Raw genomic sequence first — 26,160 nt, forward strand, 5'->3', positions numbered from 1 at the left:
TTGGTTCCTCCCTTTGGCTGACCCTTTGGGGCTTCAGGGCATGTTGTGTGAACCTGCCTGCATGTAAGAGTCTGGCTTGGCTCTCCAAAAGTCAGTCTTGAACAAGGGTAATGGAGCATCCTAAGCCAGAGTCATGTTCTTGCATTTCTTTTGAGGTGACCAGAGATGTTCTGGTTGACTAATTTGTTTGGAATTTTCACATGTTGTGTGAACCCACTTGGAGATGAATGTAGGTTTAAGTTTTTAAAAAGCAAGACCTTCCTTGTGAAAAAAACCAGAAACAGAAAATGCTCCAAATACATTAATTCAGCATTCATAGAATAGAATAGAATAGTATAGAATAGAATAGAATAGAATAGAATAGAATAATAATAAAGTTGGAAGGGATCTTGGAGGTCATCTAGTCCAACCCCCTGCTCAGGCAGGAAACCCTATACCATTTCAGACAAATGATTGTCCAGTTCTTCTTAAAAACTTCCATTGTTGGAGCATTCACAACTTCTGGAGGCAAGTCGTTTCACTGATTAATTGTTCTAACTGTGAGGAAATTTCTCCTTAGTTCTACATTGTTTCTCTCCTGGATTAGTTTCGGATTAGATTAGAACAGACATGTCAAACACAAGGCCCGGGGGCCGGATCCGGCCCGCAAAGTGGTTTCATGTGGCCTGCGAAGCCATCCTGGAAACAGTGAGGGAACAGCCCCCACTGCCTTGCCCAGAGACCCTCCTTCTGCCAGAGACCCTCAGATCTGTCCCACTCCTGCCCAGGCCCCCATAGGCACCCTTGATGCGAACGTTGTAGAGCTTGCCATGCCCACCCAGTAGACCATACACACTAGCCACGCCCACCCAGTAGGACACGCCCACCCTGGCCATACCCACCCGGCCCCTTGAGGGCAACCGCAATGCTGATGCAGCCCTCAATGAAATTGAGTTTGACACCCCTGGATTAGAAGAACTCCAGTGTCCCTTCCAACTCTATTATTCAGTTCTGTTCTGCATTTATTTTATTTTCCATCTTAGAGACACAAACTGGAAGCCATTTGTATGCATGTATAGATAAAATGATCTCTTGGCTAAAGAGGGCTGAACGTATAACTCTCACCACAGCTGCAGCAAGAGAAACAGTCCTTTGAATGAAAAGTTGCTTGGAGATTCACATAAGAGGCCCTGGACCCATTTGGAGTTGCGTTACAGGACAGAGAAAGAATGGAGACCCAACCTTTGGCAAGTGAGGGAACTGGAAAAGACCTTTCAGCTGTTCAGCCTGGGCGCTGTGGGGAGACCTGGACAAGAAGTAGGCAGAAGATGCTGGAAGAAGACACCATCATCCCTTCAGAAGTTCAGTCCTGGAACTTCAGGAGCGTCCGATATCAGGCTTCTGAGGATCCCCGAGGACTTTGCAGCCGACTCCATGACTTTTGTAATCGATGGTTCAAAGCAGAAAAGCACACCAAAGCCCAGATGCTGGACCTGGTTGTTCTGGAGCAGTTTCTGGCCCTTCTGCCCGTTAAGATGGAGAACTGGGTGCGAGAGTGTGGAGCAGAGAACAGCTCCCAGGCGGTGGCCCTAGTGGAAGGCCTCCTCTTGAGCCAGGCAGGGGAGCAAAAGGAGCAGGTGAGAGACCTTCACTCTGGGAGCCCAGAAGGGGTTGACTGGAATAAAATTCTTCACCCCTCCCTATCAGAGTCCCAAAGGTGCTTTTTTTACGAGGCAATTGGACTTCCTTGTTTTTCTTTCAAGATGTTTCTCTTCTTATCCAAGAAGCTTTTTCAGCTCTAATGGAATGGTGGGGAATGGAAGGATTTATACTCTTTGCAGACAGCTGGTCATTTGCATTCTTCTAGAGAGTCATTCAGCCCACTTGGAGGTTTATCTGTGTTCTCAGGGTCACCTGAGTGGGGCATATGGTTGTGGAGCCTTCTTGGATCTGCTGAAAGGACTGTGTTGTAGAGTGGAGATAGATGATGTTGAATAGCCCTCTCTCAATAGAGGGGGAGGGATACGACATCATTTATTTCCTGTCTACAACACAGTCCTTTCAGCAGTTCCAAGAAGGGTCTACACCCATTTGCACTACTCAGCTGTCCCTGAGACACAGATAAACTTCCAAGTGGCCTCAGCGTTTCTAAAACAATGAAAATGACCAGCTGCCTGCAAGGAATATAAATCCTTCCATTGTGCACCATCCACTCACAGCTGAAGACATTTCTTGGATAAGAAGCCTCTTGAAAAAGCATTTTTGGAACAACCATGACCTGAATGACTGAGAATCTCCATAGACATCTCCCTACCAGGTTTCTAGAATTCATAATATGTGAAGATGTTTCACTAATTCTTGTAGGATATTGTTTCATTACCTGTTATAAAAAAATGATGACAGACATTCCTTTCTTATTTTCCAGCCTCACTGGTGAACATTGGAGACTTTCAAGAATCCACTTTGTGTTGTGTGATGTCCACTAATTTTTCTTTTCTCCTGTCTCCTATTTCAAGTCCTTCACAAACGACATCAGAGATTCTGAGAGAAAAAGGAATCCATCAAATTCTCCTCAGGAGTTGTTTTTGAGGAGCATTTCTCTGGAAAATCCAAGTCTGGACTCCTTGGGAGGTAATCAGAGGTCCTCAGTTCTCCAGAAGGTCCCGAACTCCTCTTCTGAAAAATGTCTCTTCCTATGTTATTAATTATGCTTTTTAAAATTCTGTTTTTCCTCACAGGGAAGACTACAGTGGAGTTGTCTGCTCTCTATGGTGCAGCTGAGACAGTTGCTGAACCTGCAACTCAAGTAAGAGGAGAAAATTCACTAATAGAATAGAATAACAGAGTTGGAAGGGACCTAGTTCATCTATGTCAGCGGTAGGGAACCTTGGCACTTTTATGACTTCTGGACTTCAATTCCCAGAATTCCTGAGTCTGCTTGGCTGGCTCAGGAATTCTCAGTATTGAAGTCCACAAGTTATAAAAGAACCAAGGTTCCCTACCCTTGGCCTAGGCCAAGCCTCCGCCCAAGCAGGAGACCCTATACAATTTCTGACAGATGGCAGTCCAGTCTCTTCTTCAAAGCCTCCAGTGATGAAGCTCCCACAACTTCTGAAGGCAAACTGTTCCATTGATTGATTGTTCTCACTGTCAGAAAAATTTCCTTCTTTCTAGGTTGAATCTAGAAACTAGATATGTCTAGTCTAGCAAAGAAAAGGATTGGGGTGACATGACAGTCATATACTTGAGGGCAGTCACAGTGAAGAGGGGATCAAGCCATTCTCTAAAGCAACTGAGAGCAAGACCAAAAGTAGCAAATGGAAGATTATCAAGGAGAGAAGCAACCTAGAACTAAGGAGGAATTTCCTGACGGTGAGAACAATTAATCATTGGAACGGCTTGCCTCCAGAAGCTGTGGATGCTCCATCAGTGGAGGTTTTCAAGAAGAGATTAAACAAATATTTCTCCAGAATGGTATAGGGCCTCCTGCTTGAGCAGAGGGTTGGAATAGAGGACCTCCAAGGCTCCTTCCATCTCTGATACTCTATGATTATATAATTCTTTCTTCTTCTGGCTTGGATCTTTTTGTATTCCTGAGCAACATGGTATGGGGAATAGAAGATTCAAGTTGCTCTCAGTCGCCTTAGGCCCCTCTGAGGTCTATTGTTTGGATACATTATGGATTGTAAAATCTACCTTGAGATTTATATTAAGAAAACTTTTTAAGACCAGTACTTAACTCCCCCTTTTTCTGGATACTTTTCCTACTATTAGTTTACACACGCTAACTTCTTAAAGAGTCCTTCAAGAGATGGGAATATCACATGGGCAGCAAGTGTTAAACTGTACCTGTTCGTTTTATAATTTTTTGATTTGGAATTGTGCAAGATTGTTCAAAAATACATAAATACTCAAAAAGCACAATACCATTTATAGAAAGCCTTGTCTACAACCAGTGAAAAAATTAAAAGATAAGACAGAAGATTACAATCCAGTGAAGATAGCCAGTGAAGATAGGAGGCTGATATGATCATTTCGAACTTCTTATGTTCTCATCAGTTAGTCATACCCTTTTTTTAGTTTTAATCTGAGATTCGAACCTAGGCTGATTATATATTAGGCAGTTGCTTTAACTTCCTGAGCCACAGGTTCTTTCTCTATTAGCTAAGAAGCAAGGGAAATATATGTGTTAAATATTTGTCAAGTCATTTGAATACACCTTGCTAATTAAATTTTTCTTTCCTGTTTGGCCTAACTCAAGGCTATCCACAGGTTATAGTCACAACTTATGACAGCTCATTATTTGTGTAAATTATTCAAATTGCTAATAAAGAATTTTAGGGAGGCTAATATGATCATTTCGAACTTCTTATGTTCTCATCAGTTAGTCATAACCATTTTTTTAATCTGAGATTCGAACCTGGGCTGATTATATATTAGGCAGTTGCTTTAACTTCCTGAGCCACAGGTTCTTTCTCTATTAGCTAAGAAGCAAGGGAGATATATGTGTTAAATATTTGTCAAGTCATATTTAACACATATACTGTATCTCCCTTGCTTCTTAGCTAATAGAGAAAGAACCTGTGGCACATAACCTTGTGTGTGGTTATGTGTGGTTATTTAGTGAAGTTGCAAGATTTGCGTCTTGGGTGTTGTGGTCAGAAGTGGTGTTGTCTTTATGTGTAGAAGTGTCAGATGGTGTTTTGGTTATGCAAGTTATCATTGTTGTGTTAGAATTTTGTCTGCTGTTTAGTTCAATTGGAATGGATTGTGTTATAATAATCTCATCTGTTGTGTTGATATGGTGTTTGACAGGTGGGTGGAGTGGTGTGTTTGTGTCTTTGTTGATTGTATTTAAGGGTTTGGATGTTTTGTGTTGTTGTAAATGCCTTCTCAGAGTTTGGTATGGTGATAATAATTCAATATGTCTATTAATTGAATTATCAGACAAGCAAGCCTTTTTCAATAGACGGGCACTTTTAGTGGGGTCTTGAGAGATGACTATAGTTCCTTTGAAATCAAAGGTATGGCCATGTTCCGCTATATGGGCCCAGACTCGGGACCATTGTTCTTGTCTTTTAATTGCTAGAATATGTTCATGTATCCTGGTTTTTAGTCTTAAATACAATCACGAGCGAGCTTGTCACGAACAGGCCACACCCACATTCCACAATTTGAATGTTATAACTGCCATACAAGTGTATGTACTGACTCCCTTATCGTTCAGCCCTTGCTCTGATGATGTCAACAGCTTGTTGACGAAAGCTCAGCAATAAAGAAGAATTTACTCTTATATCCCGGAGTTCATCGTTTTTATTTTTACTAACTTCAAATAGATAGATATAGATATATAGATATAGATATATAAAGTGAGGGAGGGAGGGTGTGTGTGTGTGTGTGTGTGTGTGTGTGTGAGAGAGAGAGAGAGAGGGTGGATCCATAAGGAAACTATGATTACTTTCACTGAATGGCACTGAATGTCTTGCCACGTCAATCATTGATTAAGCTTGCCTGAACTATTTCTTCACTCAAAGGCTTTTGATCTATTTTTATCATCTAAAACTTGGAATCCTACCAAGCACAGCCATTCAACTTAGTGCATATCTTTGCTTTGGGAATTTGTACGTAATGGGATAGACCTTGCAAATCCTCCTTGACCTTTTTCTGTTCTTTGTTTTTCTCTTCAGGAGGGTCTTGTGTCCTTCGAGGAGGTGGCATTTTATTTCTCCAAGGAGGAGTGGTCTCAGCTGGATTCTGACCAAAAAGCACTCTATTGGGAAGTCATGCTGGAAAATTATAGGAATGTGGCGTCTCTGGGTAAGCAACTTTGCTACTCGTGTGTCAGAGAGTTTAGTAATTAAATGCCATCTGCTGTTTCTTATTAAAAGGTCTCCAAAGAGATGTCATCTCTTGGGAAGAAGCAGGAAGAGATCTAGCCTTTTTCTATTCCAAGGAAGTTATCTATCTATCTATCTCCATCTATCCATCCATCCATCTATTTATCTTTCATGTTTCTAGGCCATCCGTCTCCCTCAGCATTCTTTAAGCCACCCAGAGTCACCCTATTGGGAAGGTGGGGTGACGCATATAAATTTAATAAATTAATAAACTACTACCCCTTTATGGATTACTGGCTTGTTGCGGCAAAGGGGTTTTGTAACTCAAGCTATGAGCTATGCCATGCAGGACCACCCAAGACAGACAGGTCATAGCAGAGAGTTCTGACAAAATGTGATCCACTAGAGAAGGAAATGGCAACCCACTCCAGTATCTCTGCCATGAAAACCCCATGGACAGTACCAAAAGGGAAAAAAATATGACACTGGAAGATGAGCCCCTCAAGTCAGAAGGTGTCCAATATGCTACTGGGGAAGAACAGAGAGCTAGTGCTAGTAGCGCCAGAAAGAATGAAGCAACTGGGCCAAAGCTAAAAGGACACTCAGGTGTGAATGTATCTGGTGGTGAAAGGAAGGTCCGATGCTGTAAAGATCTGTTCTCCATAGGAACCTGGAATGTAAGATCCATGAATCAAGGCAAGCTGGACGTGGTCAAACAAGAGCTTTAAGTTTGGGCGGCTGAAGGATCGAGCCCCCCCCGAAGCCTGGGTTTGCTCCGGGCTGCGCAGCGTCTCTGCTCCGTGATTTTTGGAGCAGAGCCAAGCGTTAGCAATCACTCCTGCCAGAAGGAAGGACTCTTGAGTATCAAGACGCAGGCAGAGCGGTACAGGAGGTCAAGGTGAAGTGGACTTTTATCTTTACTCTCTAGCTCACCGGATTTTATGGATTAAAAGTGAAAGTGCGCAACAAGTGAAAGTGGGGGAAGATGGCGACGAAAGCCTCTAAAGTTCTTCGGAGTGCGGGGGCTTCCCCGGTGCAACAGACTTCGTTGCAAGCTTTGCTCCCTCCTGCACCTGCTCCGGCACTGACTCTTAAGGATTTACAGGATGCCTTTGAAAAGCAAACACAATTAATGTCAGATATGATGGAAAAGCTGGAGGAGAAAATGGAGGAGAAAATGGAAGAGAAGTTGGAAGAGAAGTTTAGAGCAATGAGGGCAGACATCTTGTCTACAATTGAAAGTGTGGCTGTATGTGTGCAAAGTTTGGATGAAAAAGTGGAGGATCTTAGTCAAAAGAACTCTGTATTAGAAGCAAAAGTATTAGAGAATGAAAATATAAGGGATAAAATGGATGGAGACCTGAGTCTGGTCCAGTACCATCAGATGGAGTTCGCTATCAGAATCAGGGGCTTAAAAGAGAATCCTAAAGAAGATTTAAAGCAGCTGATCTCCGAGGCTTTGGAAGTGGTACTGGGCCAATCAGCAGCTGAAATTGAGGGAAGTATAGATAAAATCTTTCGTGTGAACTCATGGATTGCAAGGCAGAGGAAGTTACCTAGAGATGTGGTGGTTTACTTTACAAAGAGAGCAATTAGGGATGAAGTTATTCAAGTTGCTTATGACACTAAGTTTGTGGTTGCTGAGCAAGAAGTTCTGGTCTTAAAAGAGATTCCTCCAAAGATTTTAAGGAGAAGGAAAGACTTTGCCTTCCTAGCACAGGAACTTAAGAAATGTGACATTAAGTTTAGATGGGAGATCCCAGTGGGCATGGTGGTGATGCATGAAGGTAAAAGACACCGTCTGGTTACAGTGACTCAGGCACGTGATTTTTACAGCAAAGTTTTAAAAGCAACCCCTCTATCACTTCTGGAAGCTGTAAAGGGATATGGCGAGGGAAAGCCTCAAGATGCTGATGGAACACAGACAGAGGAGAATGGTGCTGGAGGGGATCAAATTACAGTTTCATCGGCAGCTGCTGGAGAGCAGAGGATGACGCGTGCCGCTTCAAGACGAGTGAGACAAGAGCAAGAACAAGATCAGCAGAAAGTTATGGAACCTCCAAAGCGTACTTACAGTGAAGCTGTGGGAGGGGCGCGGCCTAAGGAAGTTAAAGGGGTCCTGGCAGACGTGCTCCAGAAGCTTCGGGACGCCAAGAATGGCGACTAAGTTCCTAACCTGGAATGTTAATGGATTAAATTCACCACAGAAGAGAAAGAAAGTTTTTCAATATTTAAAACAATTTAAGACTGATGTTATCTGTTTGCAAGAAACGCATATTAGGGTTATGGACCAAAAGTATTTGTTGAACTCAAGGCTGGGCACGCAATTTATTGCTTCTGCAATTATTTATTTATTTATTTATTTATTTATTTATTTATTTATTTATTTGTTTGTTTGTTTGTTTGTTTGTTTGTTTGTTTGTTTTTATAAACCGCCCTTCTCCCGAGGGACTCGGGGCGGTGTACAGAGTAAGGTAGGTATACAGATTGAACAGTAGTGAAAAACAGTAGTAAAAACAAACTGGGACCCCAATTAGAGCTATCAGGCCAGGCCGGACTGCTGGAACAGGTAAGTTTTTAAGTCGCGCCGGAAGGTGCGGAGGTCGGGGGCCATCCGGATTTCGGTTGGCAAGCAGTTCCAGAGGGCTGGCGCACCCACTGAGAATGCCCTCCCCCTGGGGGCCACCAGCCGACATTCCTTGAGCGGAATTAATAAGAAAAATGGAGTGGTTATCTATGTCAAGAGTACTCTGACATAGATAATTGAAGTAGATAAACAAGGAAGATATGTTATGATAGATTTGCTGTTAGAAGGCAAAAAAACGCTTTTAGTTGGACTGTATGCTCCTAATCAACAACAAACTGATTTTTTTAGTTTATTACATACAAAGATTACCCAGTTGGATTATAAATCTTTTATTTTTATGGGAGATTGGAATGGTGTCCTTGATGTACAGCTGGATAAATCTGGTTTCTTTAAGCGTGCCCTGAGTCATGCTAAACTGCCTAAATCTTTTTTTGAAATGAAGGATGACCTGGAATTGCGAGACATTTGGCGAGATACACACGTACATGAAAAGGATTATACTTTTTTTTCTGATAGACATCAATCTTTTTCTAGGGTTGATTTTATATTATTGACTAATGACTTCTTTTCTAGGACTAAGAAGGTAAAGATTTGTGCAAGAACTATATCTGACCATAGTCCAGTTTGGTTGGAGATCAACAAGGACAATAGAGATAGGCGCTCCTGGCGCGTAAATGAGAATTTGTTTAGAAACCAGAGAAATGTGGAAGAATGTAAAAAGCAGATGAAGGATTTTTTTGAAATTAATATGAACAAGGATACCTCTATGGACATGGTTTGGGATGCTAGCAAAGCTTATATGAGAGGGGTGTTAATATATATGAACAATAAATATAGACGTAATTTGGAAGTTAGAAGGAAAGAACTGGAGAATGAAATTAGGGAAAAAGAAAAGGCCCTAATTTTGAATCCATCGGATGCGAAGATTAAGGAGGTCATTAAACTGCTAAGAGGACAATTTGATAAGTTGATGGCTGATCAGGTGGCAACTAACTTACGGTTTGTTAGGCATAATACTTTTTGCAATGCCAATAAACCAGGTAGGTGGCTAGCCTACAGGTTAAGGAAAAAACAAAGGGCTTCTAATATAGATAAAATTGAATATAAAGGAAAGGTTGTGTTTCAACAGGATCTTATTAAGGAAGCCTTTGTGGATTTTTATTCTAAACTATCCCCTTCATGGATTACTGCCTTGTCGTGGCGAAGGGGCTTGCGTAATTCAATGAAGCTATGAGCTATGCTGTGCAGGGCCACCCAAGACAGAAAGGTCATAGCAGAGAGTTCTGACAAAACGTGATCCACTGGAGAAGGAAATGGCAAACCACTCCAGTATCTTTGCCATGAAAACCCTATGGACAGTACCAAAAGGCAAAACGATATGACGCTGGAAGATGAGCCCCTCAGGTCGGAAGGCGTCCAATATGCTACTGGGGAAGAGCAGAGGGCTAGTACTAGTAGCGCCAGAAAGAATGAAGCGACTGGGCCAAAGCCGAAAGGACGCTCAGCTGTGGATATGTCTGGTGGTGAAAGGAAAGTCCGATGCTGTAAAGATTCTTTCTCCATAGGAACCTGGAATGTAAGATCCATGAATCAAGGAAAGCTGGACGTGGTCAAACAAGAGATGACAAGACTAGACATCGACATCTTAGGTATCAGCGAACTAAAATGGACAGGAATGGGTGAATTTAATTCAGATAACCATCAGGTATACTACTGCGGGCAAGAATCCCTCAGAAGAAATGGAGTAGCCTTCATAGTCAATAGAAAAGTAGGAAAAGCAATACTGGGATACAATCCTCAAAATGACAGAATGATCTCAGTTCGAATCCAAGGCAAACCATTCAATATCACAGTAGTCCAAGTCTATGCCCCAACCACCAGTGCTGAAGAGGATGAAATTGACCGGTTCTATGAAGCCCTACAGCACCTTATAGAACTAACACCCAAAAATGATGTCCTTATCATCATGGGAGATTGGAATGCTAAAGTAGGAAGCCAAAAGATAACTGGAATAACAGGCAAGTTTGGCCTTGGAGTACAAAATGAAGCAGGGCACAGGCTGATAGAATTTTGTCAAGAGAATACGATGGTCATAGCAAACACTCTTTTCCAACAACCCAAGAGACGGCTTTACACATGGACATCACCAGACGGTCAACACAGAAATCAGATTGACTATATGCTCTGCAGCCAAAGATGGAGAAGCTCTATACAGTCAGTAAAAACAAGACCAGGAGCTGACTGTGGCTCAGACCATGAGCTTCTTGTTGCAAAGTTTAGGCTTAAATTAAAGATAGTAGGGAAAAGCGCTAGGCCAGTCAGGTATGAATTAAATCATATCCCTGTTGAATATACAGTAGAGGTGACAAATAGATTTAAAGAATTAGATCTGATAGACAGAGTGCCTGAAGAACTATGGACAGAGGTTCGCGACATTGTACAACAGGTAGCAACCAAAACCATCCCAAAGAAAAAGAAATGCAAGAAAGCAAAATGGCTGTCTGAGGAAGCTTTGCAAATAGCTGAGGAAAGGAGGGAAGCAAAAGGCAAGGGAGAAAAAGAAAGATATGCCCAATTAAATGCAGAATTCCAAAGAATAGCTAGAAGAGATAAGGATGCCTTCTTAAATGAACAATGCAAAGAAATAGAAGAAAACAATAGAATAGGGAGGACCAGAGATCTTTTCAAGAAAATTGGAGAGATGAAGGGAACGTTTCATGCAAAAATGGGCATGATAAAGGACCAAAATGGCAGGGACCTAACAGAGGCAGAAGAGATTAAGAAGAGGTGGCAAAATTACACAGAAGAACTATACAAGAATGAGCTTAACGTCCCTGATAATCACAATGAGGTGGTCACTGACCTCGAGCCAGACATCCTAGAATGTGAAGTGAAGTGGGCCTTAGAAAAGCTGAGCAACAACAAAGCTAGTGGAGGTGACAGTATTCCAGCTGAGCTATTCAAAATCTTAAAAGACGATGCAGTAAAAGTGCTACACTCAATTTGCCAGCAAATTTGGAAAACTCAACAGTGGCCACAGGACTGGAAAAGATCAGTTTACATTCCAATTCCAAAGAAAGGCAGTGCCAAAGAATGTTCAAACTATCGCACCATTGCACTCATTTCTCATGCTAGTAAAGTTATGCTTAAAATTCTACAAGCTAGACTCCAGCAGTATGTGGATCGAGAACTACCAGAAGTACAGGCAGGATTTCGAAGAGGCAGAGGAACTAGAGATCAAATTGCTAACATACGCTGGATCATGGAGAAAGCTAGAGAGTTCCAGAAAAACATCTACTTCTGCTTCATTGACTATGCTAAAGCCTTTGATTGTGTGGATCATAACAAACTGTGGCAAGTCCTTAAAGAGATGGGCATACCAGACCATCTTATTTGTCTCTTGAGAAACCTATATGTGGGCCAAGAAGCAACAGTGAGAACTGGACACGGAACCACTGATTGGTTCAAAATTGGGAAAGGAGTCCGGCAAGTCTGTATACTGTCGCCTTGCCTATTTAACTTATATGCAGAGCACATCATGAGAAAGGCAGGGCTAGATGAATCAAAAGTTGGAATTAAGATTGCCGGAAGAAACATCAACAACCTAAGATATGCAGATGATACCACTCTAATGGCAGAAAGTGAAGAGGAACTAAAGAGCCTCTTGTTGCGAGTGAAGAAGGAGAGTGCAAAACTTGGGCTGAAACTAAACATTAAGAAAACCAAGATCATGGCATCCGGCCCTCTCAATTCCTGGCAAATAGATGGGGAAGAAATGGAGGTAGTGACAGATTTTATTTTCCTGGGCTCCAAGATCACTGCAGATGGGGACTGTAGCCAAGAAATTAAAAGACGCTTGCTCCTGGGGAGGAAAGCCATGGCAAATCTAGACAGCACACTAAAAAGCAGAGACATCACCCTGTCAACAAAAGTGCGTATAGTCAAGGCTATGGTCTTCCCAGTTGCAATGTATGGCAGTGAAAGCTGGACCATACGAAAGGCTGAGCGCCAAAGAATTGATGCCTTTGAATTATGGTGCTGGAGAAGACTCCTGCGAGTCCCTTGGACTGCAAGGCGATCAAACCGGTCAGTCCTAGAGGAGATCAACCCTGACTGCTCTTTAGAAGGCCAGATCCTGAAGCTAAAACTCAAATACTTTGGCCACCTAATGAGAAGGAAGGACTCACTGGAGAAGAGCCTAATGCTGGGAAAGATTGAGGGCAAGAGAAGAAGGGGACGACAGAGAATGAGGTGGCTGGATGGAGTCACTGAAGCAGTAGGCGTGAGCTTAAATGGACTCCAGAAGATGGTAGAGGACAGGAAGGCCTGGAGGAACATTGTCCATAGGGTCGCGATGGGTCGGACACGACTTCGCAACTAACAACAACAAATTCTAAACTATATGTTAAGGAGAAGATTAATGAAACAGATATTGATGTATACTTGAAGAATGCTAGCATCCCGGTTCTTACACAAGAACAAAAGGAGGAGATTAATCAATTGATAACAGAAGAAGAAATTTTTATAGCAATTAAGGAATTGAAGTTGGATAAAGCGCCAGGTACGGATGGTCTGACTGCGATCTACTACAAACATTTACAATTGGAGCTGATAAAGCCATTAAGGGAATTGTTTCAGACAATTCAGAGGTGGGGAAAGGTGCCTCCGTCTTGGAGAACTGCTTTTATTTCTTTGATTCCGAAGGAAGATCAAGATGCTACTCAAGTAAAAAACTACAGACCAATATCACTTTTAAATACAGACTACAAGATATTTGCTAAGGTGTTAGCTAATAGACTGATGAGGGTTTTGCAACAGATGATTCATGGGGATCAAACCGGGTTTATTAGTGGTAGACAAATGAAAAATAATGTGAGGCATATAGTTGATGTGGTGGAGTTTTTGGAAAGGAACAACCTGATCCCTGCGGCGCTAATTTTTTTAGATGCTGAAAAAGCTTTTGATCAATTGAATTGGCAATTTTTGATGAAAGTTTTAGATAAAATGAATTTTGGGGATAAATTTTTACAACCAATTAGGGCATTATATCAAAAACAAACTGCCCGAATAATAGTTAACAATAGTCTGACTGAAGTATGCAATATTGAGAAGGGCACAAGACAAGGGTGTCCGTTATCACCTTTATTATTTGTTTTAACATTGGAGATATTATTGATAAAAATACGGAACTCGGAAAAAATTAAGGGTATTCAAATTAGAGATCAGGATTATAGACTGAGGGCGTTTGCAGACGATCTGGTTGTTACGGTGACTCAGCCAGAAAACTCTGTTGTGGACCTGATGGAGATAATAATGCAATATGGGAAGGTTTCTGGATTTAAGGTTAATGTACAAAAAACAAAAATTTTGGCCAAAAACATGACAACACCGCAAAAGGCCCTTTTAGAAGGATTAACTGGATTTGAGATTGTTAAAAGGGTCAAATATTTGGGGGTGTATTTGTCACCCTCAAATGCAAAGTTATATAAAAATAATTATGAAAAGTTATGGGGAAAAATTCAAAAAGAATTGGAGAGTTGGGAAAAATTGCAATTGTCTTTACTGGGAAGAATTGCAGCAGTGAAAATGAATGTCCTGCCTAAATTTTTATTTTTATTCCAAATGATACCGATTCTTAAAAAAGACTCTAATTTGGAAGAATGGCAACGGGGTATCAATAAATTTGTGTGGGCAGGGAAAAGGCCACGAGTTAAACTTAAGATTATGCAGGACACTCGCGAAAGAGGTGGTCTTAAAATGCCTAATCTTAAATTATATTATGAAGCTGCTGCGTTGTCAGGAATAAGTGATTGGATTAATTTGACACAAGGGAGATTATTAAATCTTGAGGGCCACGACTTGTTATTTGGCTGGCATGCATATTTGTTGTATGATAAGAAGGTAGATAATGTGTTTAAAGTGCATATTTGAAGACAGGCATTGTTGAGAGTTTGGAAGAAGTATAGACATAAGTTAGACTACAAGATGCCGTTGTGGGCAATCCCGAAACATGCAATAGAAAACATAAATGTTGGCTTCAAACATGATGTGACTACGTATAAGGAGATCTTAAGCTTGGAAAGGAACGTCTGGTGTTTGAAGCCGTACAATCTCTTGCGAGATGAGAAGATCGTTCAAACTTGGTTTCAATATACTCAGTTACGTGCCAGGTGGAAAGAAGATCAGAAAATTGGTTTCTCAATGACCGATGAAAATTTGATAAAGCAAATTAGAAATCAGGGTCCAGCACATATCAAACGGATTTATCTTGCATTGATAGATATTGACTCAGAAACAGAACTTGTTAAAGACTGTATGATAAAATGGGCCCAGAATATTCAAGAAGTTATTACAATGGATACGTGGGAAAAGATCTGGGTGAGGAACGTAAAATTTACGCAAGCCCAAAACCTAAGAGAGAACTTTTATAAAATGTTTTATAGATGGCATTTAGATCCTAAAAAGCTTGCAAGTATGTATCCGAATTATCAACCTAAATGTTGGAGGTGTGGTGGCGAAGATGCAACGTATTTTCATATATGGTGGACCTGCAAAAAGGTTAAGGCCTTTTGGATAAAAATTTGGTGGAATATGCAAAAGATCTTTAAGCAAAGGATAAAGTTTTGTCCGCAATTGTTTTTGCTGGGCATAATTACAGATGCTACTGTTGTGGACATTAAGTTGATGTTGAATTTAATTACAGCAGCAAGACTCTTAATAGGTCAATATTGGAAAAAGGAGGAACTGCCGACTATAGAAGAATGGACTCTAAAGGTTTCTGACCTGGCGGAAATGGCAAAGATCTCGGCTTACTTGAAAGATCATTCGCAAGAACGTTATATTATGGAGTGGAAAAAGTGGATTGATTATATTCAGAACAAATATGGGACTAAAAAGTTTCACTTAGCATTTGAATAAGTTCTTTTTTTTTTCTTTTTTTTTCTCTTTCTTTTTATATGTAACATTAGTATTGCTTGTAGTCATTTTATATGAGCTAGAGGGCGATAGAATCAATAGTTTATCGTTTTTAGCATATGGATGTTTATGATTGTTCTTTGTTTTTATACCTTGTACTTAGCTCTGGGAAGTCGGGGGGGAGGGGGGAATCGGGGGGAGGGATAGGGAGGGTTAGGTAGGGGTGGGGGGAGGGGGGATTGTTAAAGATAAAATGTATTGTAAAACTTTTCAATAAAAGAGATGACAAGACTGAACATCAACATCTTAGGAATCAGCAAACTAAAATGGACAGGAATGGGTAAATTTAATTCACTACTGCGGACAAGAATTCCTCAGAAGAAATGGAGTAGCCTTCATAGTCAATAAAAGGGTAGAAAAAGCAATACTGGGATACAATCCCCAAAATGACAGAATGATATCAGTGAGAATCCAAGGCAAATCATTCAATATCTGCAGCCAAAGATAGAGAAGCTCTATACAGTCAGTAAAAACAAGACCAGGAGCTGACTGTGGCTCAGATCATGAGCTTTTTGTTGCAAAATTTAGGCTTAGCTTGAAGAAAGTAGGGAAAAGCACTAGTCTAAACAGATGTGAACTAAATCATATCCCTGATGAATACACAGTAGAGGTGACAAATATATTTAAGGAATTAGAGCTGATAGACAGGGTGCCTGAAGAATTATGGATGGAGGTTCACAACATTGTACAAGAGGTAGCAACTAAAACCATCCCAAAGAAAAAGAAATACAAGAAAGTAAAATGGCTGTCTGAGGAAGCTTTGCAAATAGGTGAGGAAAGAAGGGAAGCGAAAGGCAAGGGAGAAAGAGAAAGATACACCGAATTGAATGCAAAATTCCAGAGAATAGCTAGAAGAGATAAGAATGCCTTCTTAAATGAACAGTACAAAGAAATAGAAGGGAACAATAGAATAGGGAGGATGAGAGATCTCTTCAAGAAAATTGGAGATATGAAGGGAACGTTTCATGCAAAGATGGGCATGACAAAGGACCAAAATGGCAGGGACCTAACAGAGGCAGAAGAGATTAAGAAGAAGTGGCAAAACTACACAGAAGAACTGATTATATTATAACTATATAAGAATGAGCTTAACGTCCCAGATAACCACAATGGGGTGGTCACTGACCCCGAGCCAGACATCTTAGAATGTGAAATGAAATGGGCCTTAGGAAATCTGAGCAACAACAAAGCTAGTGGAGGTGACAGTATTCCAGCTGAGCTATTCAAAATCTTAAAAGATAATGCAGTAAAAGTGCTACACTCAATTTGCCAGCAATTTGGAAACTTCAACAGTGGCCACAGGATTGGAAAAGGTCAGTTTACATTCCAATTCCAAAGAAAGGCAATGCCAAAGAATGTTCAAACTATCGCACCATTGCACTCATTTCACATGCTAGTCAACCTATGCTTAAAATACTATAAACTAGACTCCAGCAGTATGTGGATCGAGAACTTCCAGAAATACAGGCAGGATTTCAAAGAGGCAGAGGAACTAGAGATCAAATTGCCAACATACGCTGGATCATGGAGAAAGCTAGGGAGTTCCAGAAAAACATCTACTTCTGCTTCATTGACTTTTCTAAAGCCTTTGATTGTGTGGATCACAACAAATTGTGGCAAGTTCTTAAAGAGATAGTACCAGACCATTTTATTTGTCTCTTGAGAAACCTATAAGCGGACCAAGAAGCAACCGTGAGAACTGGACACGGAACCACTGATTGGTTCAAAATTGGGAAAGGAGTCCTTCAAGGCCGTATCCTGTCACCCTGCCTATTTAACTTATATGCAGAGCACATCATGAGAAAGGCAAGGCTAGATGAATTAAAAGTTTCACCGGGAGAAATAACCTGTGCAGATAATACCATTCTAATGGCAGAAAGTGAAGAGGAACTAAAGAGGCTCTTGATGCGGGTGAAGAAGAAGAGTGCAAAAGTGAAACAACATTAAAAAAACCAAGATCATGGCATCCATCCCTCACAGTTCCTGGCAAATAGATGGGGAAGAAATGGTGACAGTTTTCATTTTCCTGGGCTCCAAGATCACCGCAGATGGGGACTGCAGCCAAGAAATTAAAAGACGCTTGCTGCTGGGGAGGAAAGCTATGGCAAATCTAGACAGCACACTAAAAACCAGAGACATCACCCTGCCAACAAAAGTTCCTATAGTCAAAGCCATGGTTTTCCCAGTTGCAATGTATGGCTGTGAAAGTTGGCCCATAAGAAAGGCTGAGCGCCAAAGAATCGAGGCCTTTGAAATATGGTGCTGGAGAAGAATCCTGCGAGTCCCTTGGACTGCAAGGTGTTATCAACCCTGACTGCTCTTCAGAAGGCCACATCCTGAAGCTGAAACTCAAATACTTTGGCCACCTAATGAGAAGGAAGGACTCACTGGAGAAGACCCTAATGCTGGGAAAGGTTGAGGGCAAGAGAAGAAGGGGATGACAGAGAATGAGGTGGCTGAATGGAGTCACTGAAGCAGGAGGCGTGAGCTTAAATGGATTCCAGAAGATGGTAGAGGACAGGAAGGCCTGGAGGAACGTTGTCCATGGGGCTGCAATGCATCGGACACAACTTCGCAACTAACAACAACAAATAAACTACGAAGGAAACATTTCAGTGCATAAAAATATTGAATGGCGCTCTGCTTAGATGGGTCCTGTGCCAATTCACATCTTGTGATTTTTTTTCTCATTTCTATTTAAACATATTTTATTTTATTTATCAAATTTGTATAGCCACTTATTTCACCAAAAGGGACTCTGGGTGATGCACAGCAAAAATCCCCAGGCTTAAAAACAACTGATACCAAAAAAAAAAGCCAGGACAAAGCGTGCATAAGAATGGCCACCTCAACAGGGGGGCCTTCTAATGATAATGATAACTTTATTGTCACTTTGAATGTACACCAATTGGCATACATCAAAATGAAATTTCGTTGCATACAGCTCTCAAAGGGTCACCACCTCCGATATATACTCCTTGTTCGTGGCCCGCTCAAATTTCACATTGTCCATTTTAGTCTCTAGGGAGTGAACAATGGCAAACAGGACAGATGGAAATGGGGCTCCATGTGGATTAGCCCTCAAATTCGCTTGTATTCTGACAACCTCGCCTTCTTTCCTTTTTCTGATCCTGACTCTTCCACCTTTTCCTTAAAGAGGCCTTGCTTCTTTTCACCCCTGGAGCACGCTGCCGCCGCCACCAACTCCTCCAAAAGCCTCTCTCTCTTCCTCTGGGCCTGCCGACAGCCTCATCCAGTTCCTTCGCTCCATAAGCTCCAGGTCCTCTCCTCCTCAGCCTCCTCTGGAAACAGCCCTGATTTGCAATACAATCCATCACTAGGCCAGCAGTCAGATCTTGCTGCTGGTAGAACAAATTCAAACAGCGCCAACGACTTTTAACGGTCTCACCAACAGTTCCAAAACAACTAGAAACTCGCCATGCCAGCAAAGATTGTCGGTCATATGTCGTATGTTACCTTAGTTCCACCATGTTGCTCAAACACATTAAAATCTTCCTGATCATGTGGCCTATAGCCCTTATTATCCCTCCCAAAACTATTCGCCTTCAAGAGCCAATGCAGCCACAGCCATTCCAGGCGCCGCCATCTTAGATACAATTACGGCTTTCCTGGGAGCCCCAGACATAATGCCCTAACCTGGGCTTTCCTTGAGGGCTTTTCAGATTATCAAAAGGTGACTTATGATCCCAACATTTCTCTTACTAACCAAGAGGGTTGTTAAATGACCTTTGGCTCATTTTATGATTTTTCTTCCCACAGTTGTTAAGGGAATCATTTGTCAACATCCAGCTCAAGGATCCAAATAAAAATCCAGATTAATTCTGTTTCTGAAAATCTTACGGTTATATTGAATACACGGCATGGTAATGTTGAAGCAAAAGTAACTCAGATTCCCAGACACCAGTTCATAGAATTAAACAATAATCTCTCCAGCCAAACTCTCTCCCTCCCTCCCTCCCTCCCTCCCTCCCTCCCTCCCTCTCTCTCTCTCTCTCTCTCTCTCTCTCTCTCTCTCTCTCTCTCACCATGTGATTTTGGGATGAGTAAATGGGAAATATTCAGGACAGAAAGAAAATGGCCAAGTTTCAAATTGGATTTATTTCTTGTGGGTTTCTGCTGGTTATTGACCACTCCCCCCCCACTTTCCAATAAATGTTAGGTTTTCTCCTAAAACCTCCCTGAATGTTTCCTCTGATGTTTCCTTAACTGCTCTTTATTTGAATGGTTTTTCTACCTGTAATGATGCCGTTTGGAAGTCCTAATAGTGTTACAGGGATTTGGCTATTAGAGAATTGGGCCCTTTGATGGGACAGGTTCTCAAGTAATGGGACCTTCCACTCCAGGGGTTCTTCCCACCCAACCACCCACCCCCAACTTTCTCCAAGGCTTCCTTTTGTAAGTTCTGCCCGGAAAATGCAGGGGCATCTAAGGATGAATGAACATACCCCGTCTCAGTACTATTTTTTTCAGTGCAGGGCTCCCTCCTTGAGATGAGTTCCCAGGTTCAAATCCACCAGCATGTCCAGATTCAAATTAAACCAATGCGCACATGCAAATGGGGCCACGTGGACAGAAACCACTCACAGCAATGCTAAGGTCCATGTGATGCTCGCGATGATGTTACCACCCATGCTACACGGTGACGCTAAGGCCCACGTGACGCTCACGGTGATGCTAGCACCTGCATGATGCTCGTGGCAACACTAGCGCCCCAGCAATGTTCATGGCAACTCTAACATGAGTGGGAAGGTGGGTGCGCGTACACACACACATGCAGACTGGCAAGTCACTCAGGTGGCCTGATGGCCAACAGATATGGCCCAGTAGTGGTCCGTGGCCCAGTGGCTGGGGACCCCTGGTCTACATGATTGTAATAAGTGAGCATATTTGCAGCTCATGGTTGAAATGAGGGATCCTTGGTGCTTTCTGAGCTTGGTTGTTTTCTTACAGATGTTTCATTACCCAATCTGGGTAACATCATCAGTGCCAATAAAGGGTGAGAACAAACCCTACTCCTTACTAGCACTGATGATATCTAGTTTGGGTAATGAAACATCTTCAAGAAAACATGGAGGACAAGAGAGACCCCAACATCAGGTCTTATATCAACCCAATTGTAAGGAGCTGCCTCAGCTAAGCCACCCAATAAAGCAGAACTCTTGAAACAGGCATTGTCTCAAAAGGAACTTTTATTAGGGGCTAGTGATAGCAGGGAAAACAAGACGAAGTCTGAGGAAAAACTCATGTAAGCGATATAATAAAAGCATTATTCAATACTCCTCCCCACAGAGTCCAGTATTCATTTGAATTCCAGCCAGTCCACAGGTGGAATAGTGTTTTAACTGGCTTCTTTGGCACATTCTTTCAAGGTCTCTTTCATTTCCTTCTGGCTCTAAGCGCAACCATCTCTCAGATAAGGGTGATACATTCCATCCCCTGGGGGAAGGGCACCATAGCAGGACAGTGCAAAGTATCTCCAAGTCATCCCCCCTCCCAACAGAATGGCAGGCCACAAAGAAAAGTTACAGATTCAGGAATAGGCATAAGGAAACAATAATATATTTTGGGGACCTGACACTGATAACAGGCATCACCCCATGTTTTGAACATACCCTGATAGACACAGGCAGAAGAATCACACAAAGAGCTAAAAGGAAGAAGTTTTGAGAGGGTGGGGGCATAATTAATGTTCAAATAAGAGATGCAACAATGAGGGGGCTTGATCCTGTTTGCATCTCACTTCATGTCAACTTTTCTTCTTTTTTTCCTGCTCCAATCAGGTGATGAATGGGAGAGGATGGATTCTGGCCAGGAATCGGCAGCAGCATTTCAAAAAGGCAGAATGAAACACGCAGAGACATTTTTTGGAAAGCAAAGTTCTGAGGAAAAACAATTAAAGGGGAAGCTAGAGAAATGTTCTACTTTACCACATGTAGCTGTCATTGACTTCTTGGGCAAAGAGGATCAGCCAGAAAAAGAGGCTTGGCCGGACTGTGGAAAAATGCCGGCAGACGAATCAGGATTATGTGAGTGTTGCAGAAGCCACATGGTAGAGAAACCAAATGAACACGAAAAACATTTCCGAAGGACCTTCTCGGTTACTTTGCCACAGAGAATACATGGAGAGAAAGCTTTTAAATGCCTGGATTGTGGAAAAACCTTCAGAGACTCAAATTATTTTACTTCCCATAAAAGGATCCACACGGGAGAAAACCCATACAAAAGCAGGGTATGCGAAAAGAGCTTCAGTTTTCCACAAAGCCTCACTTCCCATTTTAGGAGTCACACAGGCGAGAAACCATATGAATGTCCCAAGTGTGGAAAGACCTTCAGTCAAAAATATCAGTATACTGTACATAACCGAAACCACACTGGACAGAAACTGTATAAATGTAGGGAGTGTGGAAAACACTTCACTAATTCAAGTTCCCTCACTGCCCATAAAAGAATCCACACCGGAGAAAAACCGTATAAATGCCCAGAGTGTGGAAAGAGCTTCACTGTTTCAAGTTCCCTCATTTACCATAAAAGAATCCACACTGGGGAAAAACCATATGAATGCCAGGAGTGTGGAAAATGCTTCACTATTTCAAGTTCCCTTGCTGTCCATAAAAGAATCCACACTGGGGAAAAACCATATAAATGCCAGGAGTGTGAAAAATGCTTCACTAGCTTAAGTTCCTTCGGTAATCATAAAAGAATCCACACTGGGGAAAAACCACATAAATGCCAGGAGTGTGGAAAATGCTTCATTAGTTCAAGTTCCCTCACTTTCCATAAAAGAATCCACACTGGAGAAGAACCATATAAATGCCAGGAGTGTGGAAAATGCTTCACTAGTTTAAGTTCCCTCGGTAATCATAAAAGAATCCACAGTGGGGAAAAACCATATAAATGCCAGGAGTGTGGAAAATGCTTCACTCATTCATGTTCCCTCACTATCCATAAAAGAATCCACACAGGGGAAAAACGATATAAATGCATGGAGTGCGGAAAGAGCTTCCATACTGCAAATAACCTTACTTCTCATGCAAGGATTCATTTAGGGGAGAAACCATATAAATGCCAGGAGTGTGGAAAATGCTTCACTCAATCAAGTTCCCTCGCTGTCCATAAAAGAATCCACACTGGGGAAAAACCATATAAATGCCAGGAATGTGGAAAATGCTTCATTACTTCAAGTTCCCTCACTATCCATAAAAGAATCCACACTGGGGAAAAACCGTATGAATGCAAGGCATGCGGAAAGAGCTTCCGTATTGGAAATGAGCTTACCTCTCATGCAAGGATTCATGTAAAGGAAAAACCGTATGAATGCCAGGAGTGTGGAAAATGCTTCACTACTTCAAGTTACCTTGCTCTCCATAAAAGAATCCACACTGGGGAAAAACCATATGAATGCCAGGAGTGTGGAAAATGCTTCACTAGTTCAAGTTCCCTTGCTTTCCATAAAAGAATCCACACTGGGGAAAAACCATATAAATGCCAGCAGTGTGGAAAATGCTTCAATCGTTCAAGTTCCCTCACTATCCATAAAAGAATCCACACTGGGGAAAAACCATATGAATGCAAGGAATGCGGAAAGAGCTTCCGCTCTGGAAATGAGCTTACCTCTCATGCAAGGATTCATGTAATGGAAAAACCATATGAATGCCAGGAATGTGGAAAATGCTTCACTACTTCAAGTTCCCTTGCTCTCCATAAAAGAATCCACACTGGGGGGAAACAATATGAATGCCAAGAGTGTGGAAAATGCTTCACTAGTTCAAGTAACCTTGCTCTCCATAAAAGAATCCACACTGGGGAAAAACCATATAAATGCCAGGAGTGTGGAAAATGCTTCAATCGTTCAAGTTCCCTCACTATCCATAAAAGAATCCACACTGGGGAAAAACCATATAAATGCCAGGAGTGTGGAAAATGCTTCACTCGTTCAAGTTCCCTCACTATCCATAAAAGAATCCACATGAGAAAAACCATATAAATATGTGGAGTGTGGAAAATGCTTCACTGAATCAGGTTTCCTGACTTACCACAAAAGGAACCATACTGGGGAAAAACCATATAAATGCCCAGAGTGTGGAAACGGCTTCAGAATTTCAAGTTATCTTACTGTTCACAAAATGATCCATACCAGGGAGCAACCCTACAAATGCAATAATTGTGCAAAAATCTTCCGACTAAAACATGGTTATATTGTACATAACAGAATCCACACTGGGGAGAAACCGTATAAATGTTCGGAGTGTGGAAAGGGCTTCACAGTTTCAAGTTGTCTTACTGCTCACAAAATGACCCATACCAGTGAGAAACCCTACAAATGCTAGAACTCTGCAAAAAGCTTCCGACAAAAATATCAATATATTGTACATAACAGAATCCACACTAGGGAGAAACCATATAAATGCTTGGAGTGTGGAAGATGTTTCCCATTTGGATGCTTGAGCTATATATTACTGTGGAGAAATGAAATGTTAGGGAATGAAGGGAAGATAAGGAACGAATCTGAAGACGGTGGAGAAAAATAACTACAATTGGTTTTGTTGAATAATGTTGAGCATTTGTTCATGTACAGCCCTGAATATAATCTTTTTTGGAAGACCCACTTTGCACCCTTCACTTTTTGTATCTCTAAATTTATTGGCCACTATAAGCACCTAACATAATTACATAACGATGACTCTGACCTTTGACTCTGCTCTTTTTGCTCCTTAATTTACATCTCCATCATTGAACATTTATTACAAGGACTGTCAACACTTTCATTTCTGCAATAGTGGCGAATATCTGTAGCTTGGGTGTAGGATCAGGGTGAAGGTTTGTTCTCCGAGTTTGTGGGTTGGTTTCTGAACATTTTGTTACCAGGCTAGGTAACATCTTCAGCAAAGTTTAGGGGATGTCAGGGTTAAGTGCTTCAGGTGTGGGTGTCAAGAGAGGGTCAAAGGAGAGCAACTAAGTTGATCAAAGGCCTGGAGACAAACATAGGAAGAACAGCTGCAGGACTTGGCTTTGGTTAGTCTAAAAAGAAGAAACAGGAGTGACGTGATAGCAGTATTCCAGTATTTCAGAGGCTGTCACAAAGAAGAAGGGATCAAATTATTCTGCAAAGCACCAGAGGGCAGGGCAAGAAACAACAGTTGGAAACTGATCAAAGAGAGAAGCAATCTTGAATTAAGGAGAAAGATCCTAACAATGAGGACAACCAGTGGAACAGTTTCCCTTCAGAAATTGTGGGTGCTCCATCACTGGAGGCTTTTAAGAAGAGACTGGATAGTCACTTGTCTGAGATGGTATAGGTTCCCCGGCTTGAGTGGGGGGCCTGGACTAGAAGACCTCCAAGATCCCCTCCAGATTCTATTCTGTTTCATTACGTTCTGTTCTGTTCTATTCTTGTGATGGGTCAGGTGTAAGTCATCATTGAAAGGCTTCTGATGGGTCTTGTGATGGGGAGCAATTCGATTAATACGCACATTGACCTACAACTAGCCTATGAACTCCTCAGAATCCAAATCAACCACAAAGCCGACCAGAGAGAGCGCTGACCCTCAACCAACCCATGTAAGCCCCCCAGAAGTTAACCTCCCAATGACCCTGACCTGATGTAACCTCCCCATTTCAAAGCCCATCACAAGACCCTCTCTTAATACACCCACACATGAAGCCCTTATAAACAAGGACACTTAACACTGACATCCTCTGAACTCTGCTGAAGATGTTACTTAGCCTGGTAATGATATGTTCAGAAACCAACCCACAAGTTCAGAGAACGATCTACACCTTCATCCTCACTTTCAGTTCTCTTTTATTTAGTCTTCTGGCTTCCTCAACTCTTGGGATGATAAAAAAACACCATGCCAAGTTTAAGCCAAGGATGGGCAATCTCAGCTTTGCTGTCATCATGCAATTTCTTGAATAAAGGTCTCTTCGTTTTCATTTTAAGGACTAATCTCCAGAATTGTTTTTATATAAAGTTTCAGTCTCGTAGCTTCGTTCTTCCTTTTTTAAATGCACTTTTTACTCATGCAGCACAGGACAGGAATCCGGACAATATTCCAGAGTTACAATGTCCAAGATCAAAGGTTTTCTTCTTTAGATCCCCAGTAATTTTCCCCTTCTTCGGATGACCAAACTATGGTTGAATTGGTGGTTTGGGTTGAAATCCAGCCCCATTGATCTTTAGGAATTCCATCCGAAGCAGAGATTCTCTGATTTAGAAGGGAGTTTGAATCCCTTCTGGCTTTTGGCTAATTACTTGACTCAGCTGGCCATGGGTGCCAAGGGAAACCCTGTCTTTAAAAAGACATAAGAACTCGAGCTGAATACCCCCTCCTATTTTTCCTACAACAAACGGCCTGTGAGTGGTTTACCAAAAGAGAATGACAGGCCAAAAGTCACCCAGCTGGCTTCCATGCTTAAGGGCAGAGTTTCCCAACCTTTTGGCATTGGCGGCCTGGAGTGGGTATGAGGGGAGAAAGAAGGGATGGTTTTGTGGGAGGCGTTAGCCCGTGTGCTCGTGCATGAATACCTGCAATGTTTGCAGAGATGCTTGTGTGTGGAGCCATGTACGCTCATGACGCTTGCACTATTGGGGCTGTGAATACTCACGTGAGTGGGGCCACAAATGCCTGCGGCACTCACACAAATGCAGCCACAAACACCCAGGATGACGCTCAGATGAGTGGGGCTGCAAATGCCCATGGTAAGGCTCATACAAGTGGGGCCACGAATACCCATGACACAGCAATCGTCATGCAACCAGGG

General features: G+C 41.9%; 1 protein-coding gene across 1 annotated transcript; it reads left to right on the top strand.

Annotated features, from left to right (window-relative positions):
* Positions 1-1,307: 1,307 nt before the first annotated feature.
* On the top strand, positions 1,308-25,338 carry LOC308663055 (uncharacterized protein; the record flags this gene model as incomplete). Its single annotated transcript, XM_081319197.1, has 5 exons — positions 1,308-1,616; positions 2,496-2,610; positions 2,718-2,785; positions 5,667-5,796; positions 21,180-25,338. 5 exons carry the CDS (start codon positions 1,308-1,310, stop codon positions 23,381-23,383), a joined length of 2,826 nt encoding a protein of 941 aa, XP_081175323.1. The 3' UTR covers positions 23,384-25,338.
* Between the last annotated feature and the right edge of the window lie 822 nt (positions 25,339-26,160).

This window comes from Vipera berus, assembly GCF_964194415.1.
Source record: "Vipera berus genome assembly, chromosome: 2".
In the NCBI taxonomy this organism is placed as follows: domain Eukaryota; kingdom Metazoa; phylum Chordata; class Lepidosauria; order Squamata; family Viperidae; genus Vipera; species Vipera berus.